We start from the raw sequence: 27,594 nt of genomic DNA on the forward strand, positions 1-27,594 counted from the left end.
TGTGGAATTAAAATGTGTGGCCACTGGGAAATCCTGCTTTCTCTGGCGGACAGAGCATACGTGTTCAGCAAAGCGGTCTCCCAGTCTGCGTCGGATCTCGCCAATATATAAAAGGCCACATCGGGAGCACTGGACGCAGTATATCACCCCAGCCGACTCACAGGTGAAGTGTTGCCTCACCTGGAAGGACTGTTTGGGGCCCTGAATGGTGGTAAGGGAGGAAGTGTAAGGGCATGTGTAGCACTTGTTCCGCTTACATGGATAAGTGCCAAGAGGGAGATCAGTGGGGAGGGATGGGGGGGACGAATGGACAAGGGAGTCGCATAGGGAGCGATCCCTGCGGAATGCAGAGGGGGGGGAGGGAAAGATGTGCTTAGTGGTGGGATCCCGTTGGAGGTGGCGGAAGTTACGGAGAATAATATGTTGGACCCGGAGGCTGGTGGGGTGGTAGGTGAGGACCAGGGGAACCCTATTCCTAGTGGGGTGGCGGGAGGATGGAGTGAGAGCAGATGTACGTGAAATGGGGGAGATGCGTTTAAGAGCAGAGTTGATATTGGAGGAAGGGAAGCCCCTTTCTTTAAAAAAGGAGGACATCTCCCTCGTCCTAGAATGAAAAGCCTCATCCTGAGAGCAGATGCGGTGGAGACGGAGGAATTGCGAGAAGGGGATGGCATTTTTGCAAGAGACAGGGTGAGAAGAGGAATAGTCCAGATAGCTGTGAGAGTCAGTAGGCTTATAGTAGACATCAGTGGATAAGCTGTCTCCAGAGACAGAGACAGAAAGATATAGAAAGGAGAGGGAGGTGTCGGAAATGGACCAGGTAAACTTGAGGGCAGCGTGAAAGTTGGAGGCAAAGTTAATAAAGTCAACGAGCTCTGCATTCACCATTCACCATTCGATTGGTTTCAATGAGGCCGCTCCTCATATTTCTGAATTCTAGTGAATACAGGCCCAGAGCCATCAAACACTCTTCATATGACAGGCTATTCAATCCTGGAATGATTTCCATGAACTTCCCTTGCACCCGCAGCAGTTTCAGCACATCTTTTCTAAGATAAGGGGCCCAAACCTGTTCACAATACTCCAAGTGAGGCATCACCAGTGCTTCATAAAGTCTCAACATTACATCCTTGCTTTTATATTCTAGTCCTCTTGAAATGAATGTGAACATTGCATTTGTCTTCCTCACTACAGACTCAACCTGCAAATGAACCTTCAGGGATTCCTACACAAGGACTCCCAAATCCGTATGCACCTCAGCTTTTTGTATTTTCTCTCCATTGCTGTTTTGCCATCATCCCTGCCAATGTCTCTTTGCATCAGTTTTGGCCAGCTCCTCTCTCATGCCTCTGTAATTCATTTTACTCCACTGTAACACATCTGACTTTACCTTCTCTCTCTCAAACTGCAAGGTGACTTCTATCATATTCTGATCGCTGCTTCCTCAGGGTTCCTTTTCCTTAAATTCCCTAATCAAAACAGGTTTGTTTTACAACATAAAACCTAGAATTGCCTTTCGTCTAGTGGGCTCAACCACGAGCTGCTCGAAAAAGCCATCTCGTAGGCATTCTATAAATTCCTTTTCTTAGGATACAGTATCAAGCTGATATTCCCAATCTGCCTACATATTAAAATCCCCAATGACTATTGTAACATTACCCTTATAACATGCCTGTTGTACATCCTGTTGAAATTTATATCCCACATCTTGGCTACTGTTCAGAGGACTGTTTTAACTCCCATCAAGGTCTTTTTAGTGTTCAAACCACACTAAAGTTACATTTTAGATTTTAATAAATGGACTTCCAACACTTCAACTACCCTAATTCAAAATGCTTAGTTACTAACGTGGTGTGTCTACAATTATCTTAAACAAAATTTAAATGCCCCAGGGTGGAAGGGCAAGCTGTTGACTGAAAATCACAGTCAATGTTGATGTATAAATCTCACATTATTGAGCTGAATTATCCAAAATACTGCCAATATCCAGATCAATAGACACAATAGACAGATATAAAAATATATCTCTGGAATGAACAACAGAAGTGATGAAGGCCTGTAATCATATTATTTACTAATTCAAGACCAGAGTTCCTGAACCATCCAATAAAAAATGCATTACTTATTAAGTACACATAATGGCCAGTATATTAGGTATAGGAGTGGAACCCAATGTGATCTTCTGCTGCTATAGGCATCCAGTTCAAGGTTCAACATGTTACGTATTCATAGCTGCTTTTCTGCATACTGCTGCTGTAACGCGTGGTTATTTGATTTACTGTCGCCTTCTTGTCAGCTTGAACCAGTCTGGCGATTCTCCTGTAACCATTCACATTTACAAGGCTATTCGCCAACAGAACTGCCACTCATTGGAATTTTTTTTTGTTTCTTGCATCATTCTCTGTAAACGCCAACTGGAACTTATAATCATTCCATGGTCAAAGTCACTTAGATCACAATTCTTCCCCATGCTGATGTTTAGTCTGAACAACAACTGAACGTTTTGACCATGACTGCATGCGCTCACGCATTGAGTTGCTGCTGATTAGATATTAGCATCAACAAGCAGATGACACCACAATTGTAGGCCGTATCTTGGGTAATCATGAGTTTGAGTACAGAGAAGAAATTAAGAACCTGGTGGCATGGTGCGAAGACAATAACCTATCCCTCAACATCACCAAGACGAAGGAATTGGTTGTTGACTTCAGAAGGAGTAGCGGACCACACGACCCAATTTACATCGGTGGTGCGCAAGTGGAACAGGTCAAAAGCTTTAAGTTCCTCAGGGTCAACGTCACAAATGAACTGACTTGGTCCAACCAAGCAGAGTTCACTGCCAAGAAGGCCCACTAGCGCCTTTACTTGTTGAGAAAACTAAAGAAATTTGGCCTGTCCCCTAAAACCCTCACTAATTTTTATAGCTGCACTGTAGAAAACATTCTTCTAGGGTGCATCACAACCTGGTATGGAAGTTGTCCTATCCAAGACCGGAAGAAGCTGCAGAAGATCGTGAACACAGCCCAGCACATCACACAAACCAATCTTCCGTCCTTGGACTCACTTCACACCGCACGCTGTCGGAGCAGTTCTGCCAGGATAATCAAGGACACAACCCATCCAGCCAACACACTTTTCGTCCCTCTTCCCTCCGGGAGAAGGCTCAGCAGCTTGAAGACTCGTACGGCCAGATTTGGAAACAGCTTCTTTCCAACTGTGATAAGACTGCTGAACGGATCCTGACCTGGATCTGGGCCGTACCCTCCAAATATCCGGACCTGCCTCTCGGTTTTTTTGAACTACCTTACTTTCCCTTTTCTACTTTCTATTTATGATTTATAATTTAAATTTTTAACATTTACTATCGACTTGTACTCCAGGGAGCTCGAAGCGCAGAATCAAATATCGCTGTGATGATTGTACGCTCTAGTATCAATTGTTTGGCGACAATAGAGTAGAGGTGTGCAGGTGTACCTAATAAAGTAGCCACTGAGTGTATATTAAAGACACACAAATATGATCCAATAAAATCTATTGCAAACTATTATCATTATCCTTACCTCATAAGGCAGCTTTCCAAAATAACCATTCTTGGTAAATTCAGGTAAGATCTTTTCACTGAACTGTTCATTGAAGAATTCTCTACTATGATCTTCCTTGTCTTCATCGTCCAGATCTAACATGGATGGTTTATGTAGGGAAAGAGGTCTATCCCTGACGCCATGTAGCAATACAGCATCCAATTCAGTATAGTATTCTAGGAGAGAACTGTTCAGTTCCAGGCGAATCAAGTTTGTGGTGAAGTTAATTTGTTTAATGCACGGTGTAAACTGGCGAGCCTGTGAGATATTCACTTTCTCAGGTTCCCCTGCCCATAGAGTTTCCCATCTGTAGGTACAGAAAACATTAAGGATGTCACAATAAGTCAGCCTGTCTTACAGGGGTTGAATTCTATTCATACAATATATTCAAATCCCTTTCTTATTCACACTCCCAACCCAAATTTTCCAAAAACACCAAAACCCAAGAACGGAAAGTAGTGGATACTGATCAGTTGATCTCAGGAAAAGCCCTCCCCGCCACTAAGCATAACTACAAGGAGTGCTGCAAGGACCTTCACCATCCAGGCCATGCTCTCTTCCTGCTGTTGCCGTCGAGGAGGTGATACAGGAGACTCATGTCCTAAACCACCAGGTTCAGGAACAGTTATCACTCCTCAACCATCAGGCTCTTGAACCAGAGGGGATAACACTCACCTCAACACTGAACTATGGACTATGAACCACAACCTATGGACTTGCTTTCAAGGATTCCACGACTCAGGGGCAACGGCTAAGTTTTTTTTATGCAAAGAGTGGTGAGTGCGTGGAATGGGCTACCAGCAACGGTGGTGGAGGCAGATACGATAGGGTCGTTTAAGAGACTCCTGGATAGGTACATGGAGCTTAGAAAAATAGAGGGCTATGGGTAACCCTAGGTAATTTCTGAAGTAAATAATGTTTGGCACAGCTTTGTGGGCCAAAGGGCCTGTATTCTGCTGCAGGTTTTCTATGTTCTATGTTTCTAACTCTTGTTCTCAGCATTACTTATTCACTATTATTTCCTATTTGTACAGATTTTCTTTTACAATTTAGTTGTCGATGTTTGTGTGCAGTTTTTCATTCATTCTTTCTCCTGCTGTGAATGCAGTAAGAAAACTAATCTCAGGGTAGGATATGGTGACATATATGTACTCTGATAATAAATCTACTTTGAACGCTTTGAACTTCAATGTAAACTGGAATCTCACCAAAAGTAAATTAATTAATAATTTCCAGACAGTACAATCTCTGCTTCAGATGCTGTCAGTGCTGTGGACCACTGAATGTGAGAATGGTGCGTTAACAATGTTTTGCAGATAAAACTGCATTTATTTAATCAGCATTGGATTTTACACAAGAGGTTCTCTTACTTGTACTCCCAAGTAAACATTCATCACATTTGCTCCCCTTTACTATTATTTGACATATCCATACTTCTGCATGACCTGTTCGAGAAGGCAACTGAATTTTCCAGGTTCAATCTCATTCAAATGCTTTGCATTCCTACAACAATGGCACTCTTTTGTTCCCTCACTCACAGACTCTACAACTTTATAGTTTAAGGCCATAAGACATAGCAGAGTTTAGCCCATCGAATCAGCTCTGCCATTCCAACTTGGCCAATTTATAATCTCTCTCAAATCCATTCTCCTGCCTTCTCCCTGTAACTTTTGACACCTTTACTAATCAAGAACCTATTAACCTCCAGTATAAATGTACCCAATCACTTGGCCGCCACAGCCAATGAATTCTACAGATTCATCACCCTCTTTCCAAAGAAAATCCCCCACATCTCTGTTCTATGTGGATGTCCTTCTGTTCTGAGGTGGTATCCTCTGGTCTAAGGTTCACTTTCAACAGGAAACACCCTTCCGAGGTCCACTCTACTAGTCCTTTCAATATTCGAGAGGTTTACATTCCTAGAGCAAAAGCCAAACATTTAACTTTTCATTCTTTTTGATATTTTATGAATTAAAAGATTAAATAACATCCAAAAAATACTATTTGTTAACACAGATGGAGTGTGGATTAGGCCCTTCTGGCCCTTCGAGCCTCACTGCCCAGTAATCCCCCAAATTAATTCTAGCCTAATCATGGGACAATCTACAATGACCAACTAACCTACAAATTGGTACTTCGTTGGACTGCGAGAGGAAGCCGAAACACCCAGAGGACATCCACGCGGTCACAAGGAAAATGTACAAACTCAGAACAGGATCATTTATTAAGAAATAAATTAAAGCACATTACAGGCCCTTTGGACCACAATGTTGTGCCGACCACTAAACCTACTTGAGAAACTGCTTAGAATTTCACTACCGCATAGTCTTCTATTTTTCTAAGCTCCATGTACCTATCTAAAGAGGCTCTTAAAAGACCGTATTTTATCTGCCTCTACCACCGTTGTTGGTAGGGCATTCCATGCACCCATCCCTCTCTGTGTGGAAAGGCTTAACTCTATCATCCCCTTTATACTTACTCCCAAACATCTTAAAACTACACGCCCTCATGTTCAGCCCTGGTAAAAAGCCTCTGACTATCCACACAATCAATGCCGCTCATCTTATACACCTCTATCAGGTCACCTCTCATCCTCCGTAGCTCCAAGGAGAAAAGGCCAAGTTCACTCAACCTATTCTCATTAGGTATGTTCACTAATCCAGACAATATCCTTGTAAACCTCCTCTGCACTCTTTCTATAGTATCTACATTCTTCCTGCAATGAGGTGACGAGAACTGAACACAGTACTCCAAGTAGGGTCTACCTAAGATCTTACGTAGCTGTAACATTACTTCACGGCTCTTGAACTCAATCCCACAGTTGATGAAGGCCATCACACCATACGCCTTCTTAACAACCTATGTAGCAGCTTTGAGTATCCTATGGACACAGACCCCAAGATCTTAACCTGTTCTTTAACAGATTTGACATTGTGGCTCCTGCCCAACCCCTACATGAGCCATCTGTTGTCGGCCCCCAACCAACACATATTCCACTCTCCTCTCCTACCCCTCCTCACAGTCCTCCACCCTGCTCTCATGACTATACTCCTTCCCCACACGAAACCACCACAGTAGGCTTCATGGCTGAACAGGTGAGAAGACAGCTGAAACGTCTCAACCCAAGCAAGGCTGCAGGACCGGATGGTATCAGTACCAGGGTGCTCAAAGCCTGTGCCCCTCAGCTATGTGGAGTACTTTGCCATGTATTCAACCTGAGCCTGAGGCTCCAGAGGATTCCTGTACTGTGGAAAATGTCCTGCCTCATCCTTGTGCCGAAGATGCCGCGCCCCAGCGGCCTCAATGACTACAGACCGGTGGCATTGACCTCCCACATCATGAAGACCCTGGAGAGACTTGTTCTGGAGCTGCTCCGGCCTATGGTCAGGCCACACTTAGATCCCCTCCAGTTCGCCTACCAGCCCTGACTAGGAGTTGAGGATGCCATCGTCTACCTGCTGAACTGTGTCTACGCCCACCTGGACAAGCTAGCGAGCACTGTGAGGATCATGTTTTTTGACTTCTCCAATGCGTTCAACAACATCTGCCCTGCTCTGCTGGGGGAGAAGCTGACAGCGATGCAGGTGGATGCTTCCCTGGTATCATGGATTCTTGATTACCTGACTGGCAGACCACAGTATGTGTGCTTACAACACTGTGTGTCCGAGAGAGTGATCAGCAGCACTTGGGCTCCACAGGGGACTGTCTTGTCTCCCTTTCTCTTCACCATTTAAGCCTCAGACTTCAACCACTGCACAGAGTCTTGTCATCTTCAGAAGTTTTTGGATGACTCTGCCATAGTTGGATGTATCAGCAAGGGAGAGGAGGCTGAGTACAGGGCTACGGTAGGAAACATTGTCACATGGTGTGAGCAGAATTATCTGCAGCTTAATGTGAAAAAGACCAAGGAGCTGGTGGTAGACCTGAGGAGAGCTAAGGTACCGGTGACCCCTATTTCCATCCAGGGGGTCAGTGTGGACATGGTGGAGGATTATAAATACCTGGGGATATGAATTGACAATAAACTGGACTGGTCAAAGAAGACTGAGGCTGTCTACAAGAAGAGTCAGAGCCATCTCTATTTCCTGAGGAGACTGAGGTCCTTTAAAATCTGCCAGACGATGCTGAGGATGATCTACGAGTCTGTGGTGGCCAGTGCTATCTCGTTTGCTGTCGTGTGCTGGGGCAGCAGGCTGAGGGTAGCAGACACCAACAGAATCAACAAACTCATTTGTAAGGCCAGCGATGTTGTGGGGATGGAACTGGACTCTCTCACGGTGGTGTTTGAAAAGAGGATGCTGTCTAAGTTGCATGCTATCTTGTTCAATGTCTCCCATCCACTACATAATGTACTGGGTGGGCACAAGAGGTACATTTAGCCAGAGACTCATTCCACCGAGATGCAGCACAGAGCATCATAGGAAGTCATTCCTGCCTGTGGCCATCAAACTTTACAACTCCTCCTTTGGAGGGTCAGACACCCTGAGCCAATAGGCTGGTCCTGGACTTATTTCATAACTTACTGGCATAATTTACATATTACTATTTAACTATTTATGGCTCTATTACTATTTATTATTTATGGTGCAACTGTAATGAAAACCAATTTCCCCCGGGATCAATAAAGTATGACTATGACTGCTATCTCTCAGATCCTCCACACTGCCAACAGTCTTGCCATTTATAGTCTGCCTTCAAATTTGACCCACTAAAATGAACCACTTCACACTTAACTGGGTTGAACTCCATCTGCCACTTTGCAGCCCAGTTCTGCATTCTATCGATGTCCCACTGTAAACTCTGACAACCCTCCAGACTACCCACAACACCCCCAACTCCCCAACTTCTGTGTCATCAGCAAACTTACTAACCCACCCTTTGACTTTCTCATCCAGGTCATTTATAAAAACCACAATTTGTGTTAATAATCCATTATTTGTGTTGAGTTCTTACAAGGTGTCATGACAATCAATAGAAAACAAATATCCCGAAGCAGGGAGAAGGAAAGAAAAGCACTAACTCAAATTCAGTCTGCAAAAAAAGCCTTTAAATAAAAATACTGTAGTTACATTATCTCTATGTTTGAGCTGATACTGTGTAAAGCAACTCAACTGTAAAAGGAGTAGATGAAATAGTTCATCAAATGTCCTAACGAAAGTTTGTTTTACATCAAGAAGACTGTGTTGCCCTTAAGGCACTTATTTGACTTTGTTAAATTTCTGCTTTAAATAATTTGTTTGTAACTATTTTCTAGTTAAAGATAAAATTCATTGTCTATGGTATATCGCGGCATGTGATGACGTCACCTCCAGTTTCTCCGCGCTTAGGGGGTAACTTCCGGTTCGGAGAAGGTGGAAAGGTGGGGCCGTGAGGTGGTTTGACGCGACCCCTCCCTCCCCTGGGCGGCTGAAGACACTCGCTGAAAGAAAAGAGCACACGTGGTCTCAAGAATGAAACAGACGCTGTATATGTTTGTACTTTTTTTATCAACAGTTTTCACCATACGATATTAATGTGGAAGAGTGAACAGTAGATGGTTAACCTTACTACGACTCTGTCTTCATTGGCTCCGGTTTAACTTGGTGTTTAGTCAGAGTTTCAACACACTGCACCAGAACACTGTAAAGACAGTGTGTAATACTTGATTAACCGTTAGGAAATGAGGCAGGGCAAGTGACAGAAGTTTGTGTAGGGGAACACTTTGCATCTATTGATTACAATGCCATTAGTTTCAAAGTACATATGCAATGAGATAGGTCTGGTCCACGGGTTAAGATTCTAAGTTGGAGAAGGGCCAATTTTAATGGTACCAGAAAGGATCCAGCAAGTGTGGATAGGGACAAGTTGTTTACTGGCAAAGACCATAAAACTATAAAATATAGGAACAGAATTAGGCCATTAGGCCTATTGAGATGGCTTCACCATTTTGTCAAGTCTGATCCAATTTTCCTCTCAGCCCCAATCTTCTAACTTCTCCCATATCCCTTCATGCACTGACCAATTTAGAATCTATCAACCTCTGCCTTAAATATGCATAAAGACGGCCTCCAGAGCTGCCTGTGGCAAAGAATTCCAAAGATTCACCACTCTCTGGCTAAAGAAGTTCCTCCTTATCTCCGTTCTAAAAGGACTCCCTGCTATTCTGAGGCTTTGTCCTCTGGCCTTAGACTCTCCCACCATAGGAAACCCTCTCCACATCCACTCTATCAACGCCTTTCAATGAGGCCACCCCTCATTCTTCTGAATTCCAGTGAATACAGGCCCAGAGTCATCAAGCCGATCAATCCTAGAATCATTTTCACAAACCATCTTTGAATCTTCTCCAGTTGATACTTTATACATTATTCATACTAGAACGTACACTCATCACAGCGATATTTGATTCTGCGCTTCCCACTCCCTGGATTACAAATATTAAATATTAAAAGTATTAAAAATAGTAAAAATTAGTAAATATTAAAAATTTAAATTATAAATCATAAATAGAAAGTAGAAAAGAGAAAGTAAGGTAGTTCAAAAAAATCCAGAGGCAGGTCCGGATATTTGGAGGGTACGGCCCAGATCCAGATCAGGATCCCTTCAGCAGTCTTATCACAGTTGGAAAGAAGCTGTTTCCAAATCTGGCCATACGAGTCTTCAAGCTGCTGAGCCTTCTCCCGGAGGGAAGAGGGACGAAAAGTGTGTTGGCTGGGTGGGTTGTGTCCTTGATTATCCTGGCAGCACTGCTCCGACAGCGTGCGGTGTAAAGTGAGTCCAAGGACGGAAGATTGGTTTGTGTGATGTGCTGGGCTGTGTTCACGGTCTTCTGCAGCTTCTTCCGGTTTTGGACAGGACAACTTCCATACCAGGTTGTGATGCACCCTAGAAGAATGCTTTCTACGGTGCATCTATAAAAATTAGTGAGGGTTTTAGGGGACAGGCCAAATTTCTTTAGTTTTCTCAGCAAGTAAAGGCGCTAGTGGGCCTTCTTGGCAGTGAATTCTGCTTGGTTAGACCAAGTCAGGTCATTTGTGATATTGACCCCGAGGAACTTAGAGCTTTTGACCTGTTCCACTTGCGCACAACCGATGTAAATTGGGTCGTGCGATTTGCTACTCCTTCTGAAGTCAACAACCAATTCCTTCATCTTGCTGACGTTGAGGGATAGGTTATTGTCTTCACACCATGCCACCAGGTTCTTAATTTCCTCTCTGTACTCAAACTCATCACTACCCGAGATACAGCCTACAATTGTTGTGTCATCAGCAAACTTATATATTGAGTTTGATGGAAACTTGACTACATAATCATGGGTGTACAGTGAGTACAGCAGGGGGCTGAGTACACAGCCTTGTGGGGCACCGGTGCACAGAGTGATTGTAGAGGAGAGCTTGTCCCCTATTTTTACAGCCTGGGTACTGTCTGTGAGGAAATTGAAGATCCAGCTGCGGATCTGAGTGCTAAGGCCCAGGTTTCAGAGCTTAGGAATCAGTTTATTTGGAAGGATGATATTAAAGGCAGAGCTGTAGTCAATGAAAAGAAGCCTTACGTATACGTCTTTATTCTCCAGGTGTTCTAATCTGGGCCGACATTTACGTGCCGGGCAACACCTAATTAATTAGCTAGTTTATTTCAGCTTTTTTCTTAAAGATGTGTTGGGTTCCTCCTGGCTACCACTGCATTCTCCGCAGCAACGTATTGGTCCACAGCCTGGGGGTTGGGGTGGTGGGACACTGGGATGTCATCTCATCACCGTCTGTTTCCATCAGGGCAGGCAGGTCATCTTCTTCTATGTCTGCCTGCCTTGATGTCGAAGGTCGAGGTTCGTCATCTGCTGTGGTTGATGTGGAAGGCTTGAAAAATGACAGTATGCTTGACTGCTTAGCCTCGCGCAGTTGCTTCACGTTCAGTTCCTGGACGACTTCGCTTTTGGTCGGTTCACTACTGCATTCGGTTTCAATTGTTATCCTTTCCTCTTCCAATTGCATCAGCTCTTCATCCATCAGTTCTTGGTCATGAGATGCCAAAACCTCTTCAACATCATCTTTGTCAACTTCCACAAGTCAAACTCACTTTGTCCTTACTTCGTTCACCATGATTGAAATGCTTAATTATGTCTAGTTTTACGCTAAGTGTAACACCCTTACAAGCTCTTTCAGACTTTTCCGATACCTTAGAACTCATCTTGCTAAAGGCTGCTCACAGGCACGTGTTTAAGCAATGCCAGCTAGAATGCAGTTCCGGGGGAGGAGCGGCTGCTCGGGGCGTGCGTTGCCTTTTTTCGCGCGCTGCCTTTTTTTCGTAACAGTGAAAACACCTTCTGTTAGCGAAAACAGGTAACTAATGTAGGTCTTTCGTAACAGCAAGGTTTTGTAAAGCGAATATTCGAAAAGCAGGGGACACCTGTAATAGAGTTGTTCTAATGGGTGATTTTAACTTTCCTAATCTTGACTGGCATCCCCTTAAAGCAAGGAATTTAGTGGGGTGAAGTTTCTTAGGTGTGTTCAGGAAGGTTTCCTGACGCAATATGTAGACAGGGCAACTAGAGAAGAGGCTGTACTTCATCTGGTATTGGGAAATGAACCTGGTCAGGTGTCATATCTCTCGCATTTTGGAGGTAGTGATTACAACTCTATCTCCTTTACCATAGCACTGGAGAGGGATAGGAACAGAAAATTTGATAAAACAGTTAATTGGGGTACGGGGAAATATGATGCTATTAGGCATGAACTTGAGAACCTAAATTGAGAGCAGATGTTCTCAGGGAAATGTATGGCAGAAATGTGGCAAATCTTCAGGGGAATTTTGCATGGCATTCTGCATAGGTATGCTCTATTGAGGCAGGGAAAGAATGGGAGAGTAAAAGATCTATGGTATACAAAAGATGTAAAAAAAAATCTAATAAAGAAGAAAAGGAAAGCTTACAGAAGGTTCAGGCACTGTTAGAGCTCTAGAAAATTACAAGGGTGCCAGGAAGGAGCTCAAGAATGAAATTAGCAGAGCTAAAAGGGGCCATGAAAAGGCCTTGTATGTGAAGAGCAAGAGGATGAGCCAAGTAAGAATAGGACCAATCAGGAGTGAGAGTGGAAATGAGTGCATGGAGCCAGGGGAGGTAGCGGGGTTACTTAATGAATACTTTGCTTCAGTATTCACCAGTGAAAAGGACCTTGGTGATCGTAGGGATGACTGAAATGCTTGAGTGTATAGACATTAAGAAAGAGGATGCGCTAGAGCTTTCGAAATGTATTACGGTAAATAAGTCACCAGGATCGGACGAGATATTCTCCAGGCTACTGCAGGAAGCGAGGGACGAGATTGCTGAGAATCTGGTCTTTCATCTGATCCCTGCATCATCAATAGGGATGGGAGAAGTACCAGAAGATTGGAAGGTTGCAAACGTTGTTCCCTTGTGCAAGAAAGGGAGTAGAGATAACCCAAAAAATTATGGACAAGTGAGTCTTACTTCAGGGGTAGGCAAGTTGTTGGACAAGATCCTAACAGGTAGCATTTATGAGCATTTAGAGAGATATAATCTGATTAGGGATGGGCAGCATGGCCTTGTCAAGGGCAGGTCATGCCTTACAAACTTGATTGAATTTTTTGAGGATGTAATAAAACACATTGATGAAGGTAGAGCAGTGGATGCAGTGTATATGGGTTACAGTAAGGCATTTGATAAGGTTCACCATATGAGGCTCATTCAAAAAGTAATGAGACTTGGGATCCAAGGAGACCTTGCTTTGTGGATCCACAATTGGGTTGCCCACAGAAGGCAGAGGGTGCTTGTAGATGATTCGCATTCTGCATGGTGAACACTGACCAGTAGTGTTCCACAGTGATCTGTTCTGGAATGCCTCCTCTTTGTGATTTTTGTAAATGACGTGGATGAGGAAGCAGAAGGGTGGGTTAGTAAGTTTGCTGATGATACAAAAGTCAGGGGTGTTGTGGATAGTCTGGAGGGTTGTCAGAGGTTACAGCAGGACATCAATTGGATGCAGAACTGGGATCAGAAGTGGCAGATGGAGTTCAAGCCAGGTAAGTCACTTCGGTAGGTCAAATTTGAAGACAGAATATGATACTAATAGAAACATAGAAAACCTAAAGCACAATACAGGCCCCCTGGCCCACAAAGCTCTGCCGAACATGTCCTCACCTTAGAACTACCTAGGCATACCCATAGCCCTCCATTTCTCTAAGCGCCATGTATTCATCCCGAAGTCTCTTGACAGACCCTATCGTTTCTGCCTCCACCACCGCCGCCAGCAGCCCATTCCACGCACTCACCACTCTCTGCGTAAAAAAAACTTACTCCTGATATCTCCTCTGTACCTACTTCCAAGCACCTTAAAACTGTGCCCTCTTGCGATAGCCATTTCAGCCCTGGGAAAAAGCCTCTTAGACTATCCACACGATCAATGCTTCTCATTATTTTGTGCACCTCTATCAGGTCACATCTCATCCTCTGTCGCTCCAATGAGAAAAGCCCAAGTTCACTCAAACCTATTCTCATAAGGCATGCTCCCCAATCCAGGCAACATCCTTGTAAATCTCCACTGCACCTTTTCTATGGTTTCCATGTCCTTCCTGTAGTGAGGCAACAAGAATTGAGAACAGTACTCCAAGTAGGGTCTGACCAGGGTCCTATATAGCTGTAATATTACCTCTCAGCACTTAAAACTCAATCCCACGATTGATGAAGGCCAATGCACCGTATGCCTTCTTAACCACAGAGTCAACCTGCATAGCAGCTTTGATGTCCTATGGACTCGGACACCAAGACCCCTCTGATCCTCCACACTGCCAAGAGTCTTGCCATTAATGCTATATTCTGCCATCATATTTGACCTACCAAAATGAACCATCTCACACTTATCTGGGTTGAACTCCATCTGCCACCTTCTCAGCCCAGTTTTGCATCCTATCAATGTCCTGCTGTAACCCCTGACAGCCCTCCACACTATCCACAACACCCCCAACCTTTGTGTCATCAGCAAATCTACTAACCCATCTCTCCACTTCCTTATCCAGGTCATTTATAAAAATCACGAAGAGTAGGGGTCCCAGGACAGATCCCTGAGGTACACCACTGGTCACCGATCTCCATGCAGAATATGACCCATCTACAACCACTCTTTGCCTTCTGTGGGCAAGCCAGTTCTGAATCCACAAAGCAATGTCCCCTTGGATCCCATGCCTCCTTACTTTCTCAATAAGTCTTGCACAGGGTACCTTATCAAATGCCTTGCTAAAATCCATATACACTACATCTACGGCTCTACCCTCATCAATGTGTTTAGTCATATCCTCAAAAAATTCAATCAGGCTCGTAAGACCTTTGACAAAGCTACGCTAACTATTCCTAATCATATTATGCCTCTGCAAATGTTAATAAACCCTGCCTATAAGGATCTTCTCCATCAACTTACCAACCACTGAAGTAAGAATTTTTTAATGGTAAGACTCTTGGCAGTTTGGAGGAAATGCGAGATCTTGGGGTCCACGTTCATAGGACACTCAAAGCTGCTGCACAGGTTGACAGTGTTGTTAAGAAGGTGTATGGTGTGTTGGCCTTCATCAACCATGGGATTGAGTTTAAGAGCCGTGAGGTAATATTACAGTTATAGAAGACCTTAGTTAGACTCCACTTAGAGACTGTGTTCAGTTCTAGTCACCTCATTACAGGAAGGATGTGGATGCTGTAGAGACAGTGCAGAGGAGATTTACAGGAACGTTGCCTGGATTGGAGAGCGTGCCTTACAAGAATAGTTTCAAAGGCTTCAAAGGTACAATTTAATGTCAGAGAAATTTATAGTTACATCCTGAAATTCATTTTTTTCGCAACCATCCACGAAAAGAGGAGTGCCCGAAAGAATGAATGACAGTTAAATGTTAGAACCCCAAAGCCCCCCCACAGCCCTCCCATGCATAAAGCAGCAGCAAAGCAATGATTCCCCCCTCCCCCACCAGCGAAGGGTCTCGGCCTGAAACGTCGACTGCACCTCTTCCTAGAGATGCTGCCTGGCCTGCTGCGTTCACCAGCAACTTTTATGTGTGTAGCAAAAAAAAAGCATCTGTATCCCACGCCCAACCAAGTACTCAAGCGTGCAGCAAATCATCAATAAAGACACAGGCTTGCAGTACCCCAAAGGCTGCTCGTTCACCTGGTAATTCAACATACCACAGGCTCTCTCTCTCTCTCCCTAGTAAGGGAAAAAGATGTATCCCCATTTCACATGTAGACTTTTTCACCACAGAGCCAGTATGTACAGACCACGGAAGATCCTCAGTGATGTTTATGCTGAGGAACACAAGTTGTTCACCATCTCAACTTAGATCCATTGACGTCAACAGGGAGAAGTCTGTCTCCATTCCTCCTGCAGTCCACAACCAGCTCCTTTGTTTCTGCGACATTCAGGGAGAGGTTGTTTTCTTGACACCACTGTGTCAAGGTGATGACTTCTTCTCTGTAAGCTGCCTCATTATTATTTGAGATCAGGCCTATCAGTGTAGTGTTGTCAGCAAATTTAATTAGAAGATTAGAGCTGTGGGTGGCAACACAGTCCTGGGTATACAGAGAGTAAAGGAGGGGACTTAGTACACAGCACTGAGGGGCATCTGTATTGAGGGTCAGAGAAACAGAGGTGAGGGAGCCCATTCTTATTACCTGCCAGCGATCTGACAGGAGGTCCAGGATCCAGCTACACAAGGCAGGGTGAAGGCCGAGACCTCTGAGCTTCTTGTCAAGCCTGGAGGGAATTATGGTGTGGAATGCTGAACTGTAGTTCAAGAACAGCATTCTCACATAAGCATCCTTCTTCTCCAGATGTGTAAGGACAGTGTGTAGACCTGTGGCTATTGCATCATCTGTTGATTGGCCGTGTTGGTAGGCGAATTGTAGGGGGTCCAGTGTGGGTGGTAGCAAGCTGCAGATGTAGTCCTTGACCAGCCTCTCAAAGCTTGTGTTTATTATTGAGGTAAGTGTGGCAGGACGCCAGTCGCTCAGACATGCTACCTTGGTCTTTTTAGGTACCGAAACAATGGTGGATGTTTTGAAGTAGGACGGCACTCTTTCTGGGAGAGGGAGAGATTAAAATTGTCTGTAAACAAATCTGCCAGTTATGCCGCGCACAGTCCGAGTACTTGCCCTGGGATGCCGTCCAGTCCTGCAGCCTTGCAACTGTACACTCGTTGGAAACAACTGCGTTCTTCAGCCTCAGAGATGACCAAGCTGCAGTTCTCTTCGGGGGCTCAGAATTGGCAACATCTAATCGAACATAAAAAATATTTAGCTCATCTAAGAGACAGGCAATGATGTTGGAAACTCCACTGTGTTTAGCTTTGAAGTCTGCGATGGTGAGCAGACCTTGCCATAAGCTGCGGGCACGAGGAAATCTGCAGATGCTGGAATTTCAAGCAACACATAAAGGTTGCTGCTGAACACAGCAGGCCAGGCAGCATCGCTAGGAAGAGGTACAGTCGACGTTTTGGGCCGAGACACTTCGTCAGGATTTGAGCGCATGCATGTTCCAGGGGTTGCACCAAGTATTATTGATCATGAAGCACATTCCACTCCTTTACTCTTCCCAGAGAGGTCTGCCCGGAACAGGGAGAACTCAGAGGGTTTGATGGCATGATTCGGTATCTCATCCGTCAGCCAGGTCTCCACGAAGCACAAAACATTCCATTCCTTTGTTCCCCACTGGTAGGAAATTCTGGCTCTCAGTTCGCACAGCTTATTGTCCAGGGACCTAACATTAGCCAGGAGTATGCTAGGGAGCAGCAGCCGATTAGCATGCCATATCAACCTCACTTGGACGCCGGCCCTTCTCTCTCACCTCCAACACCGCTCCCGAGGTAGTGGCAGTGTAGTAGATCAGCCGCACCCCCGATCGTGCAAGCAGGGGTTGCATATTCAAATAAACATTTTTTCACGATAACAGTCTATAACTAACTTCTCTATTGTAAAGATTCAGTCTTCTGGGCAGCTCTCTGTTTCTTTCAGGACAGTGGCTTTGCACCTGTGGAGTGGCATCAGGTTTGGCAGGTGACTTGTCAAAAGACACCTTTCTGTGTTGCAGGTGTCACGCTGCTGTTAGTGACATGATCATTACTGAGAGGCAAGTCCAGTGGCAGTAAAGAGTCCGTCTTGATGTATGTAGTCGACTCAGGTGCATTCTTTGGTTGCGCATCCGCATCACACCTCCATGTATGATCAGTGGTCTGGTTTTTGTAGCTATCCGACCGAATACTAGGACATCCTGTCCAACCTCAAAGTTTCTTGCTGATTTACTTGGCGATTGGCTGAACTGTTTATTCTGCACTTCCCTCCGTAGATCTGGTTTCAGGAGATGTATATGAGATCTCAGATTCCTGCTCATGAACAGCATTGCAGGTATTTGATTTGTCATCGCATGAACAGAGTTCAAATACACAAAAGGAAGTTATCCACCTTGTGCTGTAAAGAAATATCTTCCTTGTCCATAGCTTTAATGGACTTCTTGATGATTCGGATAAACTTTTCAGTTAATCCATTCGTTGGTGGGTGGTGAGGAGCTGACTTGAAATGTTTGATGTCATTTTACTTCATAAATAGTTTGAACTCTTCGAACGTGTATTGTGGTCCACTGTCACTCACAATTTGTTCAAGTAAGCCATTTCTGGAGAAGACAGTCCTCAGAGTGGGAAAGGTTCTTTTCTGAGGTGGTTGGTATAACCTCTGGCCACTCCGAGTGAGCATCCACAGAAATCAGAAACATGGAGTCCCTGAATTGCCCAGCAAAGTCAATATGCACTCTTTGCTATGGTGAAAACAGCCACTCCCACAGGTGTAGCAGTGCCTGTGTGAATGTATTTTGAACTTTGTTATACCCCAAACAGCTTTAGGTTAAGCCTTCAGTCTGTTTATCTATTCCCGGGCACCACACATAGCACCAGGTGAGACTCTTCACCTTGACTTTATCCAGGTGTCCTTCGTTCAGATTGTCTAACAATGTGGTGTGCAGTCTTTATGTCTTTGACATGAAGACTGTTGGTCTCATTTCACTGAGAACTCTGGAAACATAGGATTACCATGAGCTGGCCATCCTTGTATGGTGATGTCCTAGACTTTTGACAATGTCGTGTCATTCCTTGTTTCTGTGTGTATTTCAGAACGTGTTACTGGCAACTGGTCCACCAATGCTGTGTGGAACATCTCTGCTGGGTTACAGAATGAAGAAGTTTTTTCATCAGTTACCAATTGAGAAAGACACGATAAGCCGTTAGGGCTGCTATGTTATTTGGTACCCATGAACACTATGTCTTAAGAGTGGGCTTCTAGGAATAGTGCCCAATGTTGCAACCAGGTAGCAGAGATCAATGGGATTCTTTTCCTGGGATTGAAAATGGACACAATCTAGTGGTCTGTCACTAGAGTAAACTTCTGTCCATACAGGTAGTGGTGAAACTTCTTTATTTCCCATACAAGACTAAGGGTCTCTCAGTCAATCTGTGCGTAGTGGCATTCTGCACTTATCAGTGACCTTGAAGTAAATACAGCCAGACGTTCAGATCCATCTTTCCTAGTGTGTGACAAAATGACACCAATGCATAAGGAAACATATCTTGGAGCACTTGGTCCATTTCTCTTTGCCAAATTGCTGGAGCTGATACCACGTCAAAGATGAAATGATTATACTGGAACAGTTCCTTGTGAGTGCTGATTGTGAGAAACTTCCTCCTTGACTCCTCAATCTCCATTTTCTGGTAAACTTGTGACGAGTCAATCTTTGAAAACCTATCCCCGCCTACCAAAGATGCAAAATCACCTTCTATTGGTAGCAGGGGATACTGCATGGCACACAGCACAAGGTCTCTGCATATGTCCCGTTGTCACCTCTGACAGCCCTCCACACTATCCACAGCACCCCCACCCTTTGTGTCATCAGCAAATTTACTAACCCATCCCTCCACTTCCTCATCCAGGTCATTTATAAAAATCACAAAAAGTTAGGGTCCCAGAACAGATCTCTGAGGCACTCCACTGGTCACCGACCTCCGTGCAGAATATGACTCGTCTACAACCACTCATTGCCTTCTGTGGGCAAGTCAGTTCTGGATCCACAAAGCAATGTCCCGTTGGATCCCATGCCTCCTTACTTTCTCAATAAGCCTTTTCTTTGTCTCCCATTAATACCTCACCAGCATCATTTTTATCCTCATGGACCGTTACCTCGCTGCGGTGAAGAGGCTTGTGTATCTCAGTGACACTGCAAGCTATACCATGTAGAGCTATAGGTCATTGCAGAGAGATCAGCCTAAACGTGGTCCACTGGAGAAGGAAATGGCAACCCGCTCCAATAATTTGTCAAGAAAACTTACGGATAAAAGTAACCAGAGATATATGAGAATGACACCAGAAGACGAGCCCTGCAGGTCTGAAGGTGCCCAACATGCTAATACAGAAGAACAGAGGACAAGTATGAGTAGTACCAGAGCTAATGACGTGGTTGGATTAAAGCCAAAAGGACTACCAACTGCTGATGTTCCTCGAAATGAAAAGAAGGTCTGATATTGTAAACATTGATACACAATTGGAACCTGGAATGTAAGATCTATGTATCAAAGTGAACAAGATGTGGTCAAAAACGAGCTGGCAAGACTAAACATTGACATGTTGAGAATTAGCGAACTAAAATGGACTGAAATGTGTCATTTTATATCAGACAATGACCAGATCTTCTACTGCAGAAAGAATGGAGTGGCTTCAATTGTCAAAAAAAAAGAGCATCAAAATCAGTGATTGGATACAACCCGAAAAATGATAGAATGGTCGCAATATTGACTTCAAGGCAAGCCTTTCAACATCACAGTGATCCAAGTTTCTGTTCCAACCAGAGTTGCTAAAGAGGATGAAATTATCCAGTTTTATGAAGAACTGCAGTACCTTCTGGATATGACATCAAAAAAGGATGTTACATTTATCATTGAATTGAATAGACCTTGAATTGAACTGACATTATTACTTACATCCTTCTTATACATGAGGAGCAAAATCTTTTCGTTACGTCTCCGTCTAAATGTGCAATGAGCTATTTATAGCAATTTGTAATGAATACTATGTTCAACAGGACAGTCAATATAACATAGAAATACAATTGTATCAACATGAATAAATAGTCTGATGGCCTAGTGGAAGAAGCTGTCCCAGAGCCTGTTGGTCCTGGCTTTTATGTTGCGGTACCGTTTCCCGGATGGTAGCAGCTGGAACAGTTTATCATTGGGATGACTCGGATTCCCAATGATCTTTTGGGCCCTTTTTTTCCCCCCACACCTGCCTTTGTAAGTTTCCTGAATTGTGGAAAGTTCACATCTACAGATGTGCAGGGCGGTCTGTGCTACTCTCTGCAGAGTCCTACGATTGAGGGAAGTAAAGCTCCCATACCAGCAGTGATGCAGCCAGTAAGGATGCTCTCAATCGTGCCCCTGTGGAAAGTTCTAAGGATAAGTTCTTAGAGAGAAGGTAATTCTAGATTTAGCGTTGTGCAATGAACCGGATTTGATCAGGGACCTCTAGGTAAAGGAGTCATTAGGAGGTAGTGACCATAATATGATCAAGATAACAACTTGAGAGGGAGAAGGGCAAATCAGAAGTGTCAGTATTACAGTTGAACAAAGGGAACTATGGAGCTATGAGGGAGGAGCTGGCCAAAGTTCAATAGAACAATACCCTAGCAGGGATGACAGTGGAACAACAATGGCAGATATTTCTGGGAATAATGCAGAAGGTGCAGGATCAGTTCATTCCAAAGGAAAAGAAAGATCCTAAGGGGAGTAAGGGGAGGCCGTGGCTGACAAGGGAAGTAAAGGACAGTATAAAAATAAAAGAGAAGTATAACATAGCAAAGATGAGTGGGAAGCCGGAAGATTGGGAAACTTTTAAAGAACAAAAGAAGATAACTAAAAAGGCATTACACGGAGAAAAAATGAGGTACAAAGGTAAACTAGACAAGAATATAAAGGAGGATAGTAAAAGCTTCTTTAGGTATGTGAAAAGGAAAAAAATAGTTAAGACCAAATTTGGGCCCTTGAAGACAGAAACGGGTGAATTTATTATGGGGAACAAGGAAACGGCAGACGAGTTGAACAGGTACTTTGGATCTGTCTTCACTAGGGAAGACACAATCTCCCACATATAATAGTGGCCAAAGGACATAGAAACATGGAAACATAGAAAATAGGTGCAGGAGTAGGCCATTCGGCCCTTCGAGCCTGCACCACCATTTATTATGATCACAGCTGATCATCCAACTCAGAACCCCGCCCCAGCCTTCCCTCCATACCCCCTGACCCCCGTAGCCACAAGGGCCATATCTAACTCCCTCTTAAATATAGCCAATGAACTGAAGGAAATTTATATTAGGCAGGAAATGGTGTTGGATAGACTGTTGGGTCTGAAGGCTGATAAGTCCCCGGGACCTGATGGTCTGCATTCCAGGGTACTTAAGGAGGTGGTTTTAGAAATCGTGGACACATTGGTAATCACTTTCCAATGTTCTATAGATTCAGGATCAGTTCCTGTGGATTGGAGGGTGGCTAATGTTGTCCCACTTTTCAAGAAAGGAGGGAGAGAGAAAACAGGGAATTATAGACCAGTTAGCCTGACGTCAGTGGTGGGAAAGATGCTGGAATCAATTATAAAAGATGAAATTACGACACATTTGGATAGCGGTAACCGGATAGGTCCGAGTCAGCATGGGTTTACGAAGGGGAAATCGTGCTTGACTAATCTTCTGGAATTTTTTGAGGATGTAACTATGAAAATGGACAAGGGAGAGCCAGTGGATGTAGTGTACCTGGACTTTCAGAAAGCCTTTTATAAAGTCCCACATCAGAGATTAGTGGGCAAAATTAGGACACGTGGTATTGAGGGCAGAGTACTGACATCGATTGAAAATTGGCTGGCTGACAGAAAACAAAGAGTAGCGATTAACAGGTCCTTTTCGGAATGGCAGGTGGTGACCAGTGGGATACCGCAGGGTTCAGTGCTGGGGCCGCAGCTGTTTACAATATACATTAATGATTTAGATGAAGGGATTAAAAGTAACATTAGCAAATTTGCAGATTACACAAAGCTGGGTGGCAGTGTGAAATGTGAGGAGGACGTTATGAGAACGCAGGGTGACTTGGACAGGCTGGGTGAGTGGGCGGATGCATGGCAGATGCAGTTTAATGCAGATAAATGTGAGGTTATTCACTTTGGTGGTAAGAACAGGAAGGCAGATTATTATCTAAATGGAATCAAGTTAGGAAAAGGGGAAGCACAACGAGATTTAGGTGTTCTTGTGCATCAGTCACTGAAAGCAAGCATGCAAGTATAGCAGGCATTGAAGAAAGCTAATGGCATGCTGGCCTTCATAACAAGGGGAATTGAGTATAGGAGCAGAGAGGTCCTTCTGCAACTATACAGGGCCCTGGTGAGACCACACCTGGAGTACTGTGTGCAGTTTTGGTCTCCAAATTTGAGGAAGGACATTCTTGCTATTGAGGAAGTGCAGCGTAGGTTCACAAGGTTAATTCCCGGGATGGCGGGACTGTCATACGTTGAAAGATTGGAGCGACTGGGCTTGTATACACTGGAATTTAGAAGGATAAGAGGGGATCTGATTGAAACATATAAGATTATTAAGTGATTGGACACGCTGGAGGCAGGAAGCATGTTCCTGCTGATGGGTGAGTCCAGAACCAGAGGCCACAGTTTAAGAATAAGGGGTAGGCCATTTAGAACGGAGTTGAGGAAAAACATTTTCACCCAGAGAGTGCTGGATATGTGGAATGCTCTGCCCCAGAAGGCAGTGGAGGCCAAGTCTCTGGATGCTTTCGAGAAAGAGATGGATGGAGCTCTTAAAGGTAGCGGAATCAAAGGTTATGGAGTTAAGGCAGGAACTGGATACTGATTGTGGATGATCACAGTGAATGGCGGTGCTGGCTCAAAGGGCCAAATGGCCTACTCCTTCACCTATTGTCTGTTGATTTGGGGACCTATACCAAACTTCTTCAACCGTCTGAGGTGAAAGAGGTGCCGTTGTGCTTTTTTCGTCACACAGCCAGTATGTACAGACCAAGTGAGATCCTCGGTGATGCGTATGCACAATCCGGAGGTGATAAGAGAGCTTAAGGTTAAGGAACCCTTAGGGAACAGTGATCACAACATGATCAAGTTCACACTGAAATTTGAGCGGGAAAAAATAAAATCCAATGTGTCTGTATTTCAGTGGAATAAAGGAAATTACAATGGCATGAGAGGGGAATTGGCCAAAGTTGACTGGACAGGGACATTTGCAGGAAAGACAGCAGAGCATCAATGGGAAACAACAGGAATTCTGCAGATGCTGGAAATTCAAGCAACACACATAAAAGTTGCTGGTGAACGCAGCAGGCCAGGCAGCATCTGTAGGAAGAGGTGCAGTCGACATTTCAGGCCGAGACCCTTCGTCAGGACTAACTGAAGGAAGAGTGAGTAAGGGATTTGAAAGTTGGAGGGGAGGGGGAGATCCAAAATGATAGAAGACAGGAGGGGGAGGGATGGAGCCAAGAGCTGGACAGGTGATAGGCAAAAGGGATACGAGAGGATCATGGGACAGGAGGTCCGGGAAGAAAGACAAGAGGTGGAGGGACCCAGAGGATGGGCAAGGGGTATATTCAGAGGGACAGAGGGAGAAAAAGGAGAGTGAGAGAAAGAGTGTGTGTATAAAAATAAGTAACAGATGGGGTACGAGGGGGAGGTGGGGCATTAGCAGAAGTTAGAGAAGTCGATGTTCATGCCATCAGGTTGGAGGCTACCCAGGCGGAATATAAGGTGTTGTTCCTCCAACCTGAGTGTGGCTTCATCTTTACAGTAGAGGAGGCCGTGGATAAACATGTCAGAATGGGAATGGGATGTGGAATTAAAATGTGTGGCCACTAGGAAATCCTGCTTTCTCTGGCGGACAGAGCGTAGATGTTCAGCAAAGCGGTCTCCCAGTCTGTGTCGGGTCTCGCCAATATATAAAAGGCCACATCGGGAGCACCGGACGCAGTATATCACCCCAGCCGACTCACAGGTGAAGTGTTGCCTCACCTGGAAGGACTGTTTGGGGCCCTGAATGGTGGTAGTGTAAGGGCATGTGTAGCACTTGTTCTGCTTACACGGATAAGTGCCAGGAGGGAGATCAGTGGGGAGGGATGGGGGGGACGAATGGACAAGGGAGTTGCGTAGGGAGCGATCCCTGAGGAATGCAGGGGGTGGAGGGAGGGAAAGATGTGCTTAGTGGTGGGATCCCATTGGAGGTGGCGGAAGTTACGGAGAATAATATGTTGGACCCGGAGGCTGGTGGGGTGGAAGGTGAGGACCAGGGGAACCCTATTCCTAGTGGGGTGGTGGGAGGATGGAGTGAGAGCAGATGTACGTGAAATGGAGGAGATGCGTTTAAGAGCAGAGTTGATAGTGGAGAAAGGGAAGCCCCTTTCTTTAAAAAAGGAAGACATCTCCCTCATCCTAGAATGAAAAGCCTCATCCTGAGAGCAGATGCGGCGGAGACGGAGGAATATCTGGACTATTCCTCTTCTCACCCTGTCTCTTGCAAAAACGCCATCCCCTTCTCGCAATTCCTCCATCTCCGCCGCATCTGCTACACATGCCCTTACACTTGTCCTATCACCTGTCGAGCTCTTGGCTCCATCCCTCCCCCTCCTCCTATCATTTTGGATCTCCCCCTCCCCCTCCAACTTTCAAATCCCTTACTCATTCTTTCTTCAGTTAGTCCTGACAAAGGGTCTCGGCCTGAAACGTCGACTGTACCTCTTCCTAGAGATGCTGCCTGGCCTGCTGCGTTCACCAGCAATTTTTATGTGTGTTGCCAGAGCATCAATGGCTGGAGTTTCTGTGAAAAATGAGGGAGCTACAAGACAGATATATTCCAAGTAAGAAGAGATATTGAAAAGGAAGAAAGACACAACCGTGGCTGACAAGTGAAGTCAGAGCCAAAGTAAAAGCAAAACAGAGTGGGAAGATAGAGGATTGGGGAGATTTAAAAAACTTGCAAAAGGAAACTAAGAAGGTCACTCAGAAGGAAAAGATGAATTATGAGAGGAAGCTGGCAACTAATATCAAAGAAGATACTAAAAGTTTTTTTCAGTATATAAAGGGTAAAAGAGAGTTGTGTGTAGATATAGGACCAATACAAAATGACGTTGGAGATATTGTAATGAGAAATGTAGAGATGGCAGGGAAACTGAATGCATATTCAGTGGAAACTAAACAGTGGAAGACATCTGCAGCATACCAGACATTCAAGATTGTCAGGGAAGTAAAATTTGTGCAGTGAAAATTACGACTGAGAGGTGCTCAGGAAGCTTAATGGTCTGAGGGTGGATAAATCTCCTGGACCTCGGGTTCTGAAGAAAGTAGCTGGGGAGATTGCGGAGGCATTAATGATGATATTCCAAGAATCGATAGATTCTGGCATTGTACCGGATGACTGGAAAATTGCAAATGTTACTCCACTATTTAAGAATGGTGGGAGGCAGCAGAAAGGAAACTATAGACCTGTTAGTCTGACATCAGTGGTTGGGAAATCATTGGAATCGATTGTCAGGGATGAGATTATGGAGTACCTGGAAGCACATGACAAGATAGGTCAAAGCCAGCATGGTTTCCTGAAAGGAAAATCCTGCCTGCAAGCCTACTGCAATTCTTTGAGGAAATTACAAACAGGGTAGACAAAGGAGATGCAGTAGACGTGGTGTACTTGGATTTTCAGAAGGTCTTTGATAAGGTGCTGCACATGAGGCTGCTTGGCAAGAGAAGAGCCTGTGGAATTACAGGGAAGTTACTAGCATGGGTGGAGCATGGCTGGTTGGCAGAAATCAGAGTGGGAATAAAGGGATCCTATTCTGGCTGGCTGCCAGTTACCAGTGGAGTTCTGCAGGGGTCAGTGTTGGGACCGCTGCTTTTTATGATGTATGTCAACGATTTGGACTACGATATTAAGGGATTTGTACCTAAATTTGCCGATGATACAAAGATAGGTGGAGGAGCGAGTAATGTTGAGAAAACAAGAGCCTGCAGAGAGACTTAGATAGTTTAGGGGAATGGGCAAAGAAGTGGCAAATGAAATACAATGTTGGAAAGTGTCTAGTCATGCATTTTGGTGGAAATAGTAAACGAGCAGACTATTATTTAGATAGGGAGAGAATTCAAAATGCAGAGATGCAACGGACTTGGGAGTCCTTGTGCAAGATACGCTAAAGGTTAACCTCCAGGATGAGTCGGTTGTGAAGAATATAAGAGCAGGGATGTGATGTTGAGCCTCTATAGGTCACTCGTGAGACCGCACTGAGTATTTTGTGCAGTTTTGGGCTCCTTATTTTAGAAAGGATATACTGACATGGGAGAGGGTTCAGAGAAGATTCATAAGAATGATTCCAGGAATGAAAGGGTTACCGTATGAGGAATATCTGGCAGCTCTTGGGCTGTATTCCCTAGAGTGTAGGAGAATAAGGGGGGATCTCATAGAAACATTCTGAATGTTAAAAGGCCTGAAAGGATGAGATATAGCAAAGTTATTTCCTATGCTAGGGGATTCTAGGTCAAGAGAGCACGACTTCAGGATTGAAGGACGTCCTTTTAGAACTGAGATGCGGAGAAATTACTTTAGTCAGAGGGTGGTTAATCTGTGGAATTTCTTGCCACGAGCGGCTGTGGAGGGCAAGTGGAGGGTGCATTTAAGGCAAAGGTAGATAGGTTCTTGATCAGCCAGGACATGAAAGGGTATGGGGTGAAAGCAGGAGTGTGGGGATGATTGGAAAAATTGGATCAGCCCATAACTGAATGGCGGAGCAGACTCAATGGGCCAAATGGCCTACTTCTGTTTCTATATCTTATGGTCTTAAGCTGTTTACCCTCTCAACCCGAGATCCATTGATGTCAATAGGGTTTAGTCCGTCTCCATTGCTCCTGCAGTCCACAACCAGCTCCTTTGTTTTTGCAACATTGAGGGAGATGTTGTTTTCTTGA

The 27,594-nt window shown here is 44.6% G+C and overlaps 1 protein-coding gene across 5 annotated transcripts in view; it reads right to left on the reverse strand.

Annotated features, from left to right (window-relative positions):
* fbxl4 (F-box and leucine-rich repeat protein 4) overlaps positions 1–27,594 on the reverse strand; it is a 280,992-nt gene that overhangs the window by 211,084 nt on the left and 42,314 nt on the right. For all 5 annotated transcript variants that reach the window (XR_011885045.1, XR_011885044.1, XR_011885042.1 and 2 more), the window contains exon 3: positions 3,561–3,888. Coding sequence is in view for 1 of the 5 variants with exons in the window: in XM_072251676.1 (XP_072107777.1) it covers positions 3,561–3,888 (328 nt within the window). In the remaining 4 variants the exon portion in view is untranslated. The remainder of the gene's footprint in view (positions 1–3,560; positions 3,889–27,594) is intronic.

This window comes from Mobula birostris, chromosome 2, assembly GCF_030028105.1.
Source record: "Mobula birostris isolate sMobBir1 chromosome 2, sMobBir1.hap1, whole genome shotgun sequence".
Taxonomy (NCBI): Eukaryota; Metazoa; Chordata; class Chondrichthyes; order Myliobatiformes; family Myliobatidae; genus Mobula; species Mobula birostris.